This window comes from Setaria italica, chromosome IX (assembly GCF_000263155.2).
Source record: "Setaria italica strain Yugu1 chromosome IX, Setaria_italica_v2.0, whole genome shotgun sequence".
Taxonomy (NCBI): domain Eukaryota; kingdom Viridiplantae; phylum Streptophyta; class Magnoliopsida; order Poales; family Poaceae; genus Setaria; species Setaria italica.
The window spans coordinates 37,297,151-37,311,951 of NC_028458.1; the positions used below are offsets into that span (position 1 = coordinate 37,297,151).

General features: G+C 45.1%; 1 protein-coding gene across 1 annotated transcript; it reads left to right on the forward strand.

The window, feature by feature from the left end:
- Window positions 1–203: 203 nt before the first annotated feature.
- On the forward strand, window positions 204–3,506 carry LOC101782134 (transcription factor GHD7). The gene is made up of 2 exons (XM_004983603.3): window positions 204–1,066; window positions 2,864–3,506. The coding sequence occupies exons 1-2, from the start codon at window positions 539–541 to the stop codon at window positions 3,194–3,196; spliced, it is 861 nt and encodes a 286-aa protein (XP_004983660.1). The 5' UTR covers window positions 204–538; the 3' UTR covers window positions 3,197–3,506.
- Window positions 3,507–14,801: the final 11,295 nt, after the last annotated feature.

Consider the following 14,801-nt stretch of genomic DNA (forward strand, 5'->3'; position numbering starts at 1 on the left):
AATCGATCAAAGAAAAAAGCATGCCTGCACAGAATCAACCAAGATCTATTGCCTGGCAGGGGGCGGCCAATGGGGAATCGCCAAATGATCCACCCCTTTGCAGCGACGAGAAAGGTGGCTCCGGATCCTCCACGTAAGAATCCCTCCCATCTCATATCTCTTGCTCCACTCCCATTGGCCGCACCTGGCCGCGCGCGTACTTATTCCTCCCTGCCCTAGCTCTCCCCCGTCTCTTCTCCTCCACACACCAACACGGCCGGCCGAGCGCATCATCATTTGCCGCAGCGCACGCGTATGAGCGAAGCGAGCGAGCCGGCGCGCAGAAGCAAACAAGCCGGGAGCTAGAGAGAGCTCACAGACCACACAGCGGGGTAGTGGTGGTGGGAGGAGGAAGAGAGGAGCCGCCAAGAGAGAGCGAGCTCTTTCCATCAGAGAGAGAGAGAGAGAGAGAGAGAGAGAGAGAGAGAGAGAGAGAGAGAGAGAGAGAGAGAGAGAGAGCTCATAGGTGCGTGCGCACGGCGACGTCGTCGTACGTAGGATGTCGGCGTCGGCGTCGGGCGCCGCGTGCCGCGTGTGCGGTGGCGTCGGGGAGTGCGCATGCCATGGCCACGGGCACGGGATCGGCGGCGCGCGGTGCGGCGGGGTCGCTGTTGCCGACCTCAACCGCGGGTTCCCCGGGATGTGGCACCAGGCGGAGGAGGAGCCTGGCGTCGTCGTCGGCGGAGGCGCGGCGGCGGCAGCGGGGCTGCAGGAGTTCCAGTTCTTTGGCCACGACGAGGATCACGAGAGCGTGACGTGGCTGTTCAACGACCCAGCGCCCCACCTGCACCGCGGCCCGGCGCCGGCCGCGGTCGGGAACGGGGTGGCCGACGCCGAGCAGCGGAGGGCGCCGCCGTTATTCGACGGGTACGCGCACGCGCAGTACGGCCAGACGTTGCCGGGCCATGGGCTCACGTTCGACGTGCCGCTGAGCCGGGGAGGTGAGGTGGCCGCCGCGGCGGTCCTGGAGGCCGGGCTGGGGCTCGGCGGCGGCGGCAGCAACCCGGCGACGTCCAGCGCCAAAATCGTGAGTGGTTCGGTTCCATCTCTCCTGATCCCCTCTAATTTCAAGCTGCTGTGCATGTGATTCGTGTTCCTGGCTTCCTCCATGCTGAGGTCAGCACTGCTTGGCCATTTCAGTATCGAGTAACATGCATCTTAGTGCAATCACACTTCTTGCTAAATTTCTCGGTTCATTGTCTGCAGTAAATTGTTTGAGAAAGAAAGGAGCAACGCCTGATCTCGTTAGCTTAATTCGTTAGATGTCTTTATAGGAGTATTTCTCTAGCTTTTTGGTATACAGATTAAAAGTGGTGAAAACGTCAGAAGCCGTCAATTTTGTGGTCCAATCACTCCAACTTGTTAGGAGCTAGTCCAAAATAGTGCACCATCACTAAGTTGCACAGTAGTCCGTGTCTCGTTTTCCTTTTTGTCTCTAATTTTCCACTACGATAAAGTCACATTATCAAGCAGTGCTTTCAATTGAGCCCCGTGAGAATTGAACAGCTTCTTGTAAAATTTCCATGAAATTCTTTGAGACCCTAAGATCGACGATAAGCATCAACGCGCTTGGATCGGACAACGATAATAAGCTCCATTTATGCCAACAAAGTACTACAAAATTTCAAAACATAAATTAATTTTAGTAGGCTGATAGAAGGGAATCCCAAAGAATGTATGAAAGCTGAAATTTAGTTGGGTCTATATAATGCACACAGGAACTGGAACAAGATCCCCAGACCAAATGCAAGTTCTTTTCTTAATATGTATCGCCATCTGTCTATCAACATGATAACCACAAGTCATAGCCAAATGCATTTTTCGTTCTTTTTACCATCGCTATCTGTCTATCAAAATGCTCACGACGAGTCCTGGACGCAACCACCGGTAGAGAAGAGACCTTCCATCTAGCGTTTTTAGTCCTGGTCGTTTTTCGATCTGGGACTAAATGACCTTTAGTCCTAGGTCAAACGGCCACAACTGACCGCCACCGACGACAGGAGCTTTAGTTCCAGTTGGTAATATCCATTGGGACTAAAGAGACCCTTTAGTCCTGGTTGCAATGGCTAGTGGGATGAGGAAATCTGGTGAGGCATTTAGTACCGGTTGAAAATACCAACCGGGACTAAAGGCCCCCTACGCCTTGCCTCACCAACCGGGGCCTTTAGTCCCCCCCCCCCCTGCTCTCTCTCTCCACCTTATCCTCTCCCCTCCCTTATCTCGCGCAAGCAGTCTTTCCTTATTTCTCTCCTCCTCCTCCTCCTCCTCCTCTCCCTTTCTTCCAGGCGGAGCGGGCAAGCTGGCGGCGTGGGTGGGCGGCCGCTAGCCTATTTTTTTTATTTTTTTCAATCCTTTTTAGTCCCGGTTGCTAACACCAACGGGGACTAAGGATACCCGGGACTAAAGAGAGGGGCTTTTAGTCTCGACAGATTAGTCCCGGTTGGATTTTTGAGACCTATGCGTCTCTCCAACCAGGACTAATACTCACTTTTTCACGTTGGGCAACAGCTTAGCTCAGCTCAATTATTCTAGCTCATTTCATGTGGTTCATTATATACACATTGATCCCAAATTGTATACATGCTGATCATTTCTGTTTAGTGTCAGCATGCTGAGTGCGGACATAGTAACTTATCTGATTAGTACTTTCCGGACGATCAGTTAATTACTCTGGATTAATCTGATGAGATATTTAGTAAAAATCAACATCGTGCGGTGCCTTTCTTGCTTGTTCAATTAGTTTTCGACCGCACGATTTTGTGATCAAATGGCGCTGGTTACACGCATCGGATCCTTATGTTTGCCACGCCCTATCATTTTTCAGATGTCCTTCTGCGGGAGCACGTTCACTGACGCGGCGAGCTCCGTTCCGGGCGAGGTCGTCGCGGCGGCGGCCAACGGGAGCTCCGGCGGCGGCGTCGTGGACCCGACGATGGACCGGGAGGCGAAGGTGATGCGGTACAAGGAGAAGCGGAAGCGGAGGCGCTACGAGAAGCAAATCCGCTACGCCTCCCGCAAGGCCTACGCCGAGATGCGGCCGCGCGTCAAGGGCCGATTCGCCAAGGTGCCTGACGGCGAGGCCCCGGCGCCACCGGCGGCCGCCGCCGCCGCGGGCTATGAGCCCGGCCGGCTCGATCTCGGGTGGTTCCGTTCATAGCGAGGATGTACACGTAACGTACGTATATGCCGGCCGGCCGGAGCAATTTAGCTAGCATAGGCCGTTGATGATTAATTTAAGGCACGTAGATAAATACGAACGGAAATGTATACGTGATCGACGCATGACTAGCCACGGACCTGAAGAAGAAGAATATATGTATACACGCGCCTAAGAGAGCAAGCATGGGTGTGTCATTTCTCTCGTGTCGATTAACCGGTAAGAGAGGAAGCATGCATGGGCGTACGGATACAATGCAAGCGGTAGTCAATGTAGAGTATTGGATATATGTCACGTAACCTTCCATCTACCCCTTTTGTTTCGGTTAATATTAAGCTCGTGACTAAAGAAGTGTACCACCGAAGGCCAGCGTAGGGGGAACTTTAGTCCCAGTTGTAACGGTCGGAAAAATCGTACCGACGTCGTCCCCTTTTATCCCGGTTGGAAACTCCAACAAGGACAAAAGAGTTAGTCTTGGTTGGTAATTCCAACCGGGACGAAAGGAGGTTCCACCCGGGACAAAACCACCAACCAGGACAAAAAGGGTTGTATTTTTGTCCCGGTTGAAATTTTCAACTAGGACAAAGTCTCCTCCCCTATAAAATCGCCAGACAGAGAGCTCTTCTTTCTCCTTCAGCCCGAGCCACTCCACTCCACTCCACTGGCCTCCTCTCTATGGCGGCAAAGCAACCCTAGGGGAGGTGCTGCCCAAATTTTTTTTTCTCATTTCCGTGGGGATTTCGCTCATCCAAAGTATTGTGAAGGTTAGCTACTTCATCCTCCCTTCATTTATTGTTATTATGCTTTATTTTATGCTTTAGAAAAGGGGAAAATGAGTTTACTAGAACGAGGGAGAATGGAGAGGATTTTTATTTATACATATTTTTGAGCTAGAATTTGATAGATAGCTTGCTTGTTATATACGATTCGTATTAGGTAAAAGAACTTGATCAATGTTAGGTATGAGAAAAAATAGAGTAAATGTGTTTTTAATATTTAGTCATTGCAATAAAATTAAGGTAAATAAATTGTAGCGTAAGAAAATAGAATTTGGTTATTGCTACAATTTTTCATGTCACTGTAATTTAACAATAATTATATTTCTTTGACCAATAATTTATTTATCTCATGTTTAATGCAAGAACTAAATATTATAAACAATAATCCTATACGAAGCCCTATGTTCATTTTCCACGTAATATGATGCAGATGGACCGGCAATGGATGTATCACCTCCGTTCCTCTCCTAGTTAATAGTGTCTGCACATGGCATAAATGTGCTTACGCTATTCTCTACACATAACTCAATCTTCTCCGAAGTCTATGGAGAGTCACCTCCGCTCCTCCAGTACCAGAAAATAATGGTAGAATAGAAGAGCTTCGAATCCACAAACTCGGGTTGAATATCATAAAAGAATCTTGAAATAGTATTCCAAACGCCTTTTGGAGTCTAATTCTTATAATAGAAATAAGCTGGCCCAATATCCTCTTCAGGTAAAAATCTATTCACTAACCTTTACCTAGCAACTTTTGGTTGGTTTTGGCTTGCCACCATGGGCCATGCTTAGTGGATATATCTTTTGTGTGGACGGGCTATTGTGTGTTTGCCACCACACTTTTATTATGAGAATTTCATACTTGCTCCAAAAGACGTTTGGACAGTTATTTCAAGATTCGTTTATGGGATTCGAAGATTTTCTATTGTGTCATTATTTTCTGGTACTGGATATGTGGAGGTGACTCTTGATAGACTTCGGAGAAGACATTCTGCTATGTTGTACCATTATTTTAGGATAATTGACTCGTGAAGTCCATTATGGAGCGTCTATAATCTTTAGTGCATATGTATCTTTATTGTCTTGTTATGAGTGTAATCTTTATATGTATCTTTAGTGATTGTTATGAATGTTGAATGGTGTAATTTTCAAGTGAATTGTTTCAATCCATTATGAAGGTTGATTGGTGTAAATTATGATTATTGATCAAGTTCTTTATCTAATATGAAGACCTATGTCCATTTCTCACGTAATAATTTATTTATCTAATATTTTTTGCAAGGCCCAAATATTATAATCACATTAACTTTATATGTCCATTTCTCACGTAATACGATGCAGAGGGACCGACAGTGGATGTACAACGCGGATAGACGGACCAAGGAGTTCGTTGATGGCTTGCATTATTTTCTCGAAGTGACCAAAGCGAACAAGCCAAAGAACGAGTTCATATGTTGTCCATGCTTCCAATGCAGTAACAAAAAGGACTACTCTTCATGGGGGACTATTCACAGCCACTTGTTTAGATACGATTTCGTACCTAACTATTTGGTTTGGACCAAGCATGGCGTAAGAGGGATTGTAATGGAAGATGGCAAAGAAGAGGAGGATGATAATAACATTCCGTACTGGGCTGCCGGTCAAGCTTTTTCAAATACTACAATGGGCGAGGCTGATGAAGATGAGTTTGCAGAAGACAGCCCTACTGATGATATTGGTCAAGTGCTACGGGATGCACACAGAGATTGCAAAAATGAGAAGGAATCAGAAAAGTTGCAGCGCATGATAGATGATCACAAACAGTTATTGTACCCAGATTGCAAGTAGGGCCATAAAAAACTGGGTACCACACTAGAATTTCTGCAATGGAAGGTAAAAATGGTGTGTCCGATAAGGCATTTCAGGGGATATTGAAAATTATCAAGAACATTCTTCCCGAGAATAATGAATTGCCATCCACAACATATGAAGATAAACAGATTGTTTGCCCTCAGGGATTGGAGGTTCAAAAGATACACGCATGCCTTAATGACTGTATCCTCTATCATGGTGATGAATACGAGAAATTGGATGCTTGTCCTGTGTGTGGAGCGTTGCAGTATAAGATCAAGCGAGACGATCCTGGTGATGTCGAGGGGCAGCCTCCTAAGAAGAGAGTTTCCGCGAAGGTGATGTGGTATTTCTCTATAATACCACGTTTGAAGTGTTTGTTCAGATTCAAGGCAAATGCTACGTTGATGCCATGACACAAAGAAGAACGTAAGCAAGATGAGATGCTGGGACACCCTGCAGATGGACTGCAGATGGAGCCCAGTGGAGATCAATTGATACAGCATTTCCGGACTTTGAAAGTGACGCAAGGAACATAAGATTTGATTTAAGTACTGATGGATTCAATCCATTCGGTGAGTTGAGTAGTGGTCATAGTACTTGGCCTGTGACCCTATGTATGTTCAACCTTCCTCTTTGGCTTTGCATGAAGCGGAAGTTCATTATGATGCTGGTGCTTATCCAAGGTCCAAAACAACCCGGCAACGATATTAACGTGTACCTAAGACTGTTGGTTGTTGAACTTTTACTGCTCTCGAAGGAAGAAGGTGTACGTGTGTGGGATGAGGATAAACAAGAGAGTTTTGACCAACGAGCATTGTTGTTCGTAACCATCAATGATTGACCTGCGCTGAGTAACTTTTCAGGACAGAGGGATATCGGGCCTGCACCCACTGTTTAGACGATACAGACAGCATGTATTTGAAACATTGTAGGAAGGTCGTGTATATAGGCCATCATTGATTTTTCCCTACTAACCACCCGTTAAGAAAGAAAGGGATGCATTTCAAAGGGGCGCCAGACCATCGTAAAAACCCTGCACACCGTAATAGAAAGCGTGTTTTTGAGATGATAAAGGATGTAAGGGTAGTCTTTTGAAAGGGTCTTAATAGCGAACCTATTCTGGACGATGATAACGGACATGCACCCATGTGGAACAAGAAGTCTATATTTTTGGAGCTACCTTATTGGGAAATCCTACAGGTCCGCAACGCAATAGACGAGATGCACCTGATGAAAAATCTTTGCGTGAACGTGCTAGGCTTCATGGGTGTTTTGGGAACTCAAAAGATACATTGGAAGCACGATAGGACCTGAAATGTATGAAGCAAGGAGATGACTTACATCCGGAAAAGAGAGATAATGGACAACACTACATACGTCCTGCCAGTTACACTCTCAGTAAGGAAGAGAAGGATAGCATGTTTGAATGCATGAATTGTATCAAGGTTCCGTCTAGATATTCCTCGAATATAAAGGGAATAATAAATAAAAAAAAGAAATTCACACATCTCAAGATCCTTGACTGTCACACGTTGATGACCTAGTTTCTTCTGGTTGCACTGAGGAGTATTCTACCAGATAATGTCCGATTGGCGCTCGTAAAGCTATGCGTATTTTTCAATGCGATTTCGCATAAAGCAATCGATCCAACCAAGCTAGTAAAGCTACAGAACGATGTGGTACAATGTCTTGTCAGCTTTGAGTTGGTATTTCCACTATCCTTCTTCAATATTATGACGCAGATTACTATTCTCGGTCCAGTATTCCTGCACAATATGTGGCCTTTTGAGAGGTTCATGTCAGTCTAAAAAACTATGTTCTTAATCGTGCCCATCCAGAAGGAAGCATCACCAAGAGATATGGAACAGAGGAGGTGATTGAGTTTTTTATTGATTTTATTTACTCAATTAATTTGATTGGGGTTCCCAGTTCATGCCACGAGTGGAGACTGCGGGGAACAGGCACCCTTGGAAGGAAATCAAGTTTGAGCAATGATACTGATTTTTTCCACAAAGCACACTTTATGTTATGCAACAATTATCCTTTGTGGCTCCGTATATCGAGAAACACAAGCAGATTCTACTGTTCCAATACCCGATGAAATTTGATGCCTGGATTATACATCATCACATGGATACTTTTCCCTCTTTGTTGCATCAACACCTTATGGGTAACTCCGCGATTCATGAACAACTCGCTTGGTTAGTCATGGGACCTTCTAACACAATTGTTAAATTCCAAGGTTACGAGATAAATGGTTATATATTTTACACGAGAGCTCAAGACCAGAAAAGCATGAACCAGAATAGTGGTGGCCATAGATAGCAATAGGAGTAAGGATTCGTATTATGGTTTCATAGAGGAGAGCTGGGAACTCGAATATGGACTGCTAAACATCCCTTTGTTTCGTTACCAATGGGTGAAGCTAACTGGAGGTGGCGTAACAAAAGATCAATTTAGACTGGATATAAATATAAACAATGTTAACCACATACATCAATTGAATTTTTTGGGCGTTCAAATTATTTAATTGAATAGTTTCTTGATGATAGTGATGTATTAAAATAATTATTTTAGAAACTAATACAACTAGTATAGAATTAATGACTAATTCAAACTTATTTTAAATGTACTTGCTAATTTAATATATTTTTGCATGTTCGAAATATGTAAAGTTCTTATTTTTTCCTTCCTAAAAACTGATGGAAAACATATATAAAATCTATTTGCAAAACAGGCAGGAAACAAAAAATCCCAAAAGGGTCTTTAGTCCCGGTTGCAATTCCAACTGGGACTAAAGGCCCCCCCTTTAGTCCCCATTCATTACCATTCACTATAGAAATGGCACCCGCACGATTTCCATTGTACGGGCAACGTTCATAAGCTAAGATAGTGTATTCACTTTTTATGTGCCGCCATTCGTACCCCTGTGCCAACCGTTGTGCAAGAAAGTAAGTTTTGATAGAAAGTAAATATGCTGGGCGTTAGTATAATATAACCAATAAGTTAGTTAGCCACCTGATCAACCCATAATCCCCTAGGGCTTCACGGACTAACTTTCATCCTTAACGAACTTACGCATTTTTCAAACATGATTTTTCTAGGCAAGTTTTATCGAAATGAGTTTTTATGGCTCGTTGCTTCCTCTGGTGTATGTTTTTCGCTCTGATACCAGCTGCAGCAGAACCACCCAAATTAACCTAGCTAAAGTGTACTCAACATCGCCTCAAATACGAATAGACACTTTAATCGAATTAAAATGGCAGTCTGTCACGTATTTTTGATCGAAACAAGCATACAACACTTGCACGAAGATGAGCCCAGAGATTACAACAATCCAGATGTAATTATCACAGAGGTCCTAGATTAATTTATAACAAACTGAGCATTCAAATGCATAAAGAGTGTTCAGAGTTCAAAGTAGCAAAAAAAGAAGATGATAATTCTAACGACGATACATAATACCATGGTGAAGCCTTCCATGATATCACTCACCACGATCCTCACCCACCGAGGTCGTGTTCCACTCAACCGTCCATCCCTGAGGGAGCTGAGATGGCCAAGTCACACTGGCAATCATATCCTCAAAATCAACATTACCTGAAAATATAGCCACAAGCAAGGCTGAGTATACTAATAGTCCGCAAGACTTACCCGTCAGGTTGTATCTAATCATGCCAGGCTTTTTGGCTGAGGGGTTTGTTTTGCCAAAAGTTTCTAAACTAGGTCCTTACTTTCAAATTTTAGCATCAAGTTCTAGTTTATTAACCATTCTAGATAAGCACCTATTCTAAGAAAGCATGGTAGAACAAGCAAATTAATCAAGCATCCATATTAATCATCATCCTTTGTTCCTCTTCTTACTCAGTGCAAAAAGGCGGTCAAGTAGTCCCAAGCTGTGAGAAGCAAATGATTCGAATCGAATTTCTTAACCTTACAAGGTGGACCTAAACACATGACATATGCGTACCCCGATGGTTCAAATATATCAACCGTCCCCATCGATCCCCGGCATGTGTCCAGGTCTCACTTCCTTTGGATACAAGGCCCCACCGGTTCTGGAATGATGCTATACCGAGGTTGCACTTGTACCCACATGATGCATTAGGGGAACCCAATTTCAGAGAGAGTGGGGAGTATGTCCACGCTCCGGTTCAATCAGGTACTAGGCTTCCCGATCCCATACTCGGTATGTGTTTAGTACATTCAAACACTTGACCACAACTCTAACACATTTCGACCTTAGCAATTTTCCTCTAAACAGATGGGGCATCCACCATTTCAGAACATATTACCAAGCCCCGCCCGTCAACCTTATGGTTCCAACATAAGTAAACAGGCAACTCCTATAACTTGCGAGTGATAGGAAATCACTCAACTTTTACCGTGTCCCTATTTAGCATAGCAACTAAACAACTTATCATGCTAGTACTCAAAACATGGGTGCTAGGAGCATGCAACTAAGGTTTCAAGTAACTCCTATGAACTTAATGCACAAACATAAGTAACATAAGCTTCGGGGCTTGCCTTCTTGTCCTACGCTAACCTGTGGCTCTTCCGAAGCTTGGCTCAGGTCTTGAGCGGTCTCGATCAGGTTCACCGCAGCAGCCGAGTGTTCCTCCTCAGCGTCTGTAACCAACTCGTATGTGCCGTCAGCGAGGTTAGCTTTTACACGAGATGCATATGCATAAGATTTCATTTGTAACCATTCATGATGTAGGTTGTATTTCATTTAATCATTGCAAAAGCATCGGTGTATTTTGACCACATTCACCTAGAACAGTTTAGACACCTTTCTTTCTTTTTAGCCACATTAACCTAGACAAGTTTACCACAATTCTTTTCTCCACATATTAAGGTTGGTTGTGAAGAAAACATGGGTTTTACTTTGATGGTGATTGTGATTCTTAGAAACTTAGTATTTATAAAATAAAAGGTGGTGTCATATGATACTGTTGAGCCATTTTTCAGAGTGATCATGTTATGATGAAAAGCATAATTAATCATTTGTTAGTCTACCATTTGTAGTAGCAATTATTATTATTAATTAAAGTAGCTTTTAAACAGGCAGGAAGCATCTATTAAGATATGAACATGAAAGTTTTACAGGATCTTTCCTTCTACACAAGACATCTACTGTAAAAATTTGAGAGGAATGTGACATCTACAGAATTTACTAAAAATCAAATAGTGTTAAAATGCAGAACATGAAGAATGATTTTTTAATTAGAGTTTCATCAGTAGTTTAGTTCCACCTATTTTACAGAAGGGTTAGCAACACTAACACATACTAGTATGAATTTTTCAGGGTTTTATGAGCATGAAAACTATTTATCCCATGATAAGGAGATTAAAAAATATGTATTTCATTAAACAATGGAAAACACATATTTTGCAGGAACAAGTATTTTTACTAGTCAGACATGGACATCAAGAATCTAACAAAATTTCCACTAATTACCATGTAAATAACAACAATTAAATATTTTAATTTAAAACAGTATGAACATCATGGATTCAATTGACACAAGTTGCAGATATAGAATATGCATGTTAAAAGGAAGCTAACAAAAGTGGTTTCACATTTTTTAGAGCATCCTATGCTTTATTAAGCATTTAATGGCTTTTATACAAAAGAAATTCTAGTGCTAGATACAGAACAGTAACATGCACATGAAATTTTTTAAATTAATCTAGACATCATCTAGAACCTAGAAAAATAATTTTCATATTTTTCTCATGTTTCTACTTTTTCATATACATTTTCCAAGTTTTAGCCATTTAAATGAAATTTAAACCGAAAAAGGAAAACACGTTTTACGACCAAGGCCTTAATTTTGAAGTTTCACAACAAGGCCCCTACATTTTGCACCTAAGGGCCTAGGATAGTTTTTGGGTTTGCAATGTAGTCCTTGGAGGTTTGGCCGGTGGTGCGGCGATGAAATCCGGTGAGGTCCGGCGGGGTGGGTGCGGGCTAGTGGCAGGGGAGTGACGAGCGACTCACCAGTGGTCGTCGGGCTGTGGGGCTCGAGGGCGGAGGAGGTTCGGCGGCGGTGCTCCGCGAGGCAGTGGCAGCGCGGCTGCGGGAGCTTCGTCTCCGGCGAAGGTGATGACAGACGAGAGGGCCGAGGAGGTGCTCGGGGAGGTGGCGTGAGGGCTGGGTGGTGCGAAGGAGGGCTCAGGCGGCTTCGGTGTGGCTTGGGAGGGGGAGCTCGGTGGTGGGGTGTCAATGGCGACGTGGCGAGCTTCGGTGCGTGTGGAGGTGTGGTGCCGGTGAGCTGGACGAGCGCGTTTTCTAGCAGTAGGACGGCGTGGGGGAGCTGGCGACGTCAAAGCGGGCTTGTGGCGCGGTTGGACGGATCGGCAGTGGCTTGGCAGAGGCGGTAGGCGGAGGCATGCCAGGACTGGGCGACGATGGCGTGCGGAGCTCATGCGCGCGTGGCCCGTGCCCCGGCCCGGGGTTGGCCGGCCAAGATCCTACCGTGCAGAGCGAAGGATTGCACGTGCGTGGGGTTGGGCAGCGGCCGGGTGTTGTCTTGTCGTTAGCGGCGGTTGGGCGATGAGGAGCGGCCAGCTAGGCGATGCCGCGTGGCGTCGGCATGCATGCCATGCGCGGTCACCACGCACTGGCGCACGTGGCGCGTGCGTGTGGCGCGCGTAGGTGCTGCCTTTGGTGCAGTTTTGAATTTGGCTTGAATTTGACCCAACTGTGACCCAGTTTTTGAATACTTTCTAGTCAAAATCAGAGAAACTGCAAAGAATGAAAGTTGTTTAGTTTGAAAAGTTCTACAACTTTTATATTGGTCAAAAGTTGAGTTTTTATATAAAAATATGTTTTTATTTCTTACCCATGTGAGTGCCATTTAGGGGGTGTTTTCAACACTTAGAAGAATTTGAAGTGTTTTTGAATTCGACACTTGGCAAATTTGGTTTGTTTCTAACCTCCTCCTTAATTTCTCTTGATTTATCCTTTTAAACACTAGGGATGTCACAGGTGCGAGGCAAACCAACAATGAAATCCATACTGATTTCCTCCCACTTCCATTCAGGCACCTTCAATGGTTGAAGCAATCCAACTGGTCTCTGATGTTCAGCTTTGACCCTCTGTCATATATCACACAAGGCTACATATGCAGCCACATCCCTCTTCAAGCCATACCACCAATACTTCTCCTTGAGGTCTTGGTACATCTTGGTGCTTACAGGATGGATAGAGTAGGTAGAGTCATGAGCTTCCCTCAAGATAGTGTCTCTGAGATGTTCCACATTAGGCACACAAATCCTCTTTCTAAACCATATAGTCCCCTGATCATCCTGTGTAAAGTCTGGTGCTTTCCCTTCTTTCATTAGTTCCTTGATTTCCTTAAATCTTTGCATCCTCTAGCTGTCCCTTCGTATCTCCTGTTCCAGAGTAGGTTTTACTTCTATAGTCACTCCCTCATCAGGAGCAACTATCCCCAAGTTGAGTTTCTCAAAATCCTTCACCAACTCATCAAGCATCTAGAATGCTAGAGACATGTTAGCATGACCCTTCCGACTCAAGGCATCTGCAACTAAATTTGCTTTACCAGGGTGATAGTGAATCTCAAGATCATAATCCATGATCAGCTCCAACCAACGGCGCTGTCTCATATTAAGGTCCTTCTAAGTGAAGATGTACTTCAGACTCTTGTGATCAGTGTAGGTCTAGCATTTGGTTTCAAGAATATAATGCCTCCAAATCTTCAGAACATGCACCACTGCTACTAACTCTAGATCATGAGTAGGATAATTCTGCTCATGTTTCCTCAACTGTCAGGATGCATAAGCTATAACATGTCCTTCCTGCATAAGAACCCAGCCTAAGCCTTGTCGAGACGCATCACAATAGATATCAAAACTCTTCTACAGATCTAGCATCACTAGCACTGGAGCTGTAGTCAATCTCTTCTTCAACTCCTCAAAACTGGCTCGATAAGCTTCAATCCACTTGAATTACTTTCCCTTCTCCATTAGTGATGTGAGAGGCTTCACTATTTTAAAGAATCCTTCAATGAACCTGCGGTAGTATCCTGTAAGTCCAAGAAAACTCCTGACTTCTGTAATTGTTTGTGGTGGCATCCACTTTAGAACATCCCTGACTTTGCTTGGATCCACTGCAATTCCTCTATTGGTAATGACATGACCAAGAAAAGAAACCTTATTGAGCTAGAAATCATACTTGCTGAACTTTGCATACAACTGATTCTCCCTGAGCTTCTGAAGTACTAGCCTCAAATGTTCCTCATGCACTTTCTCATTCTTGGAGTAGATCAGAATATCATCAATGAATACCATAAGAAACTTGTCAAGATCCTCCATGAATACTTTATTCATGAGATACATGAAGTAGGCAGGTGCATGTAACGCCCGCAGAAATCACTAACTAAAATCACCCGTTAAAAAACAGTCTTTAAAATCTTTTACCGCTGAGCTCCCGGAAATCGGAACCCTTCCCGGCAATTTCGCCGTCCCGGTACCCATGCCGACCCCCACCTATCTTTTTATCTGTGCCCGCGAATCTCGCCGCGTGCCGGTGTCGGACGCCGTGCGCGTGCTCCGACCGCGTGCCGCGAGTGCCGCCGGTCTCCCCCTTTTCTTTCTCTTTTCCTCCCCCTTTTTCCTTTTTCTTTCTTCTTCTTTCTTCTTTCTTCTTCTTCTTCCTCCCTCCTTCCTTCTCTCTCTCCTCCTTCTCTTCCTGGCGCCACTCCCTGGCCGGCCCCCCCCCATTACTACCCGGCGCCACTCCCTTCCTGGAGCCACGCCGCTCGGCCTCCCCGCGCGTGGGCCCCGTCGGCCGGCCCAGCGTCGGCCACGCCGCCGCCCCCCTCGATCCGCGCGCCCGGTCCGGACCCCGGCCGCCTGCTCCGGCGCCGGCCTCCCCGGCCCCGCTCGCCGCTCCCCCAAGCCGGCCGTCTCGGCCCCGCACCACGTCGCCTCGCCGGCCCAACCTCCCGCACGGCACGCCACCGGTGCCG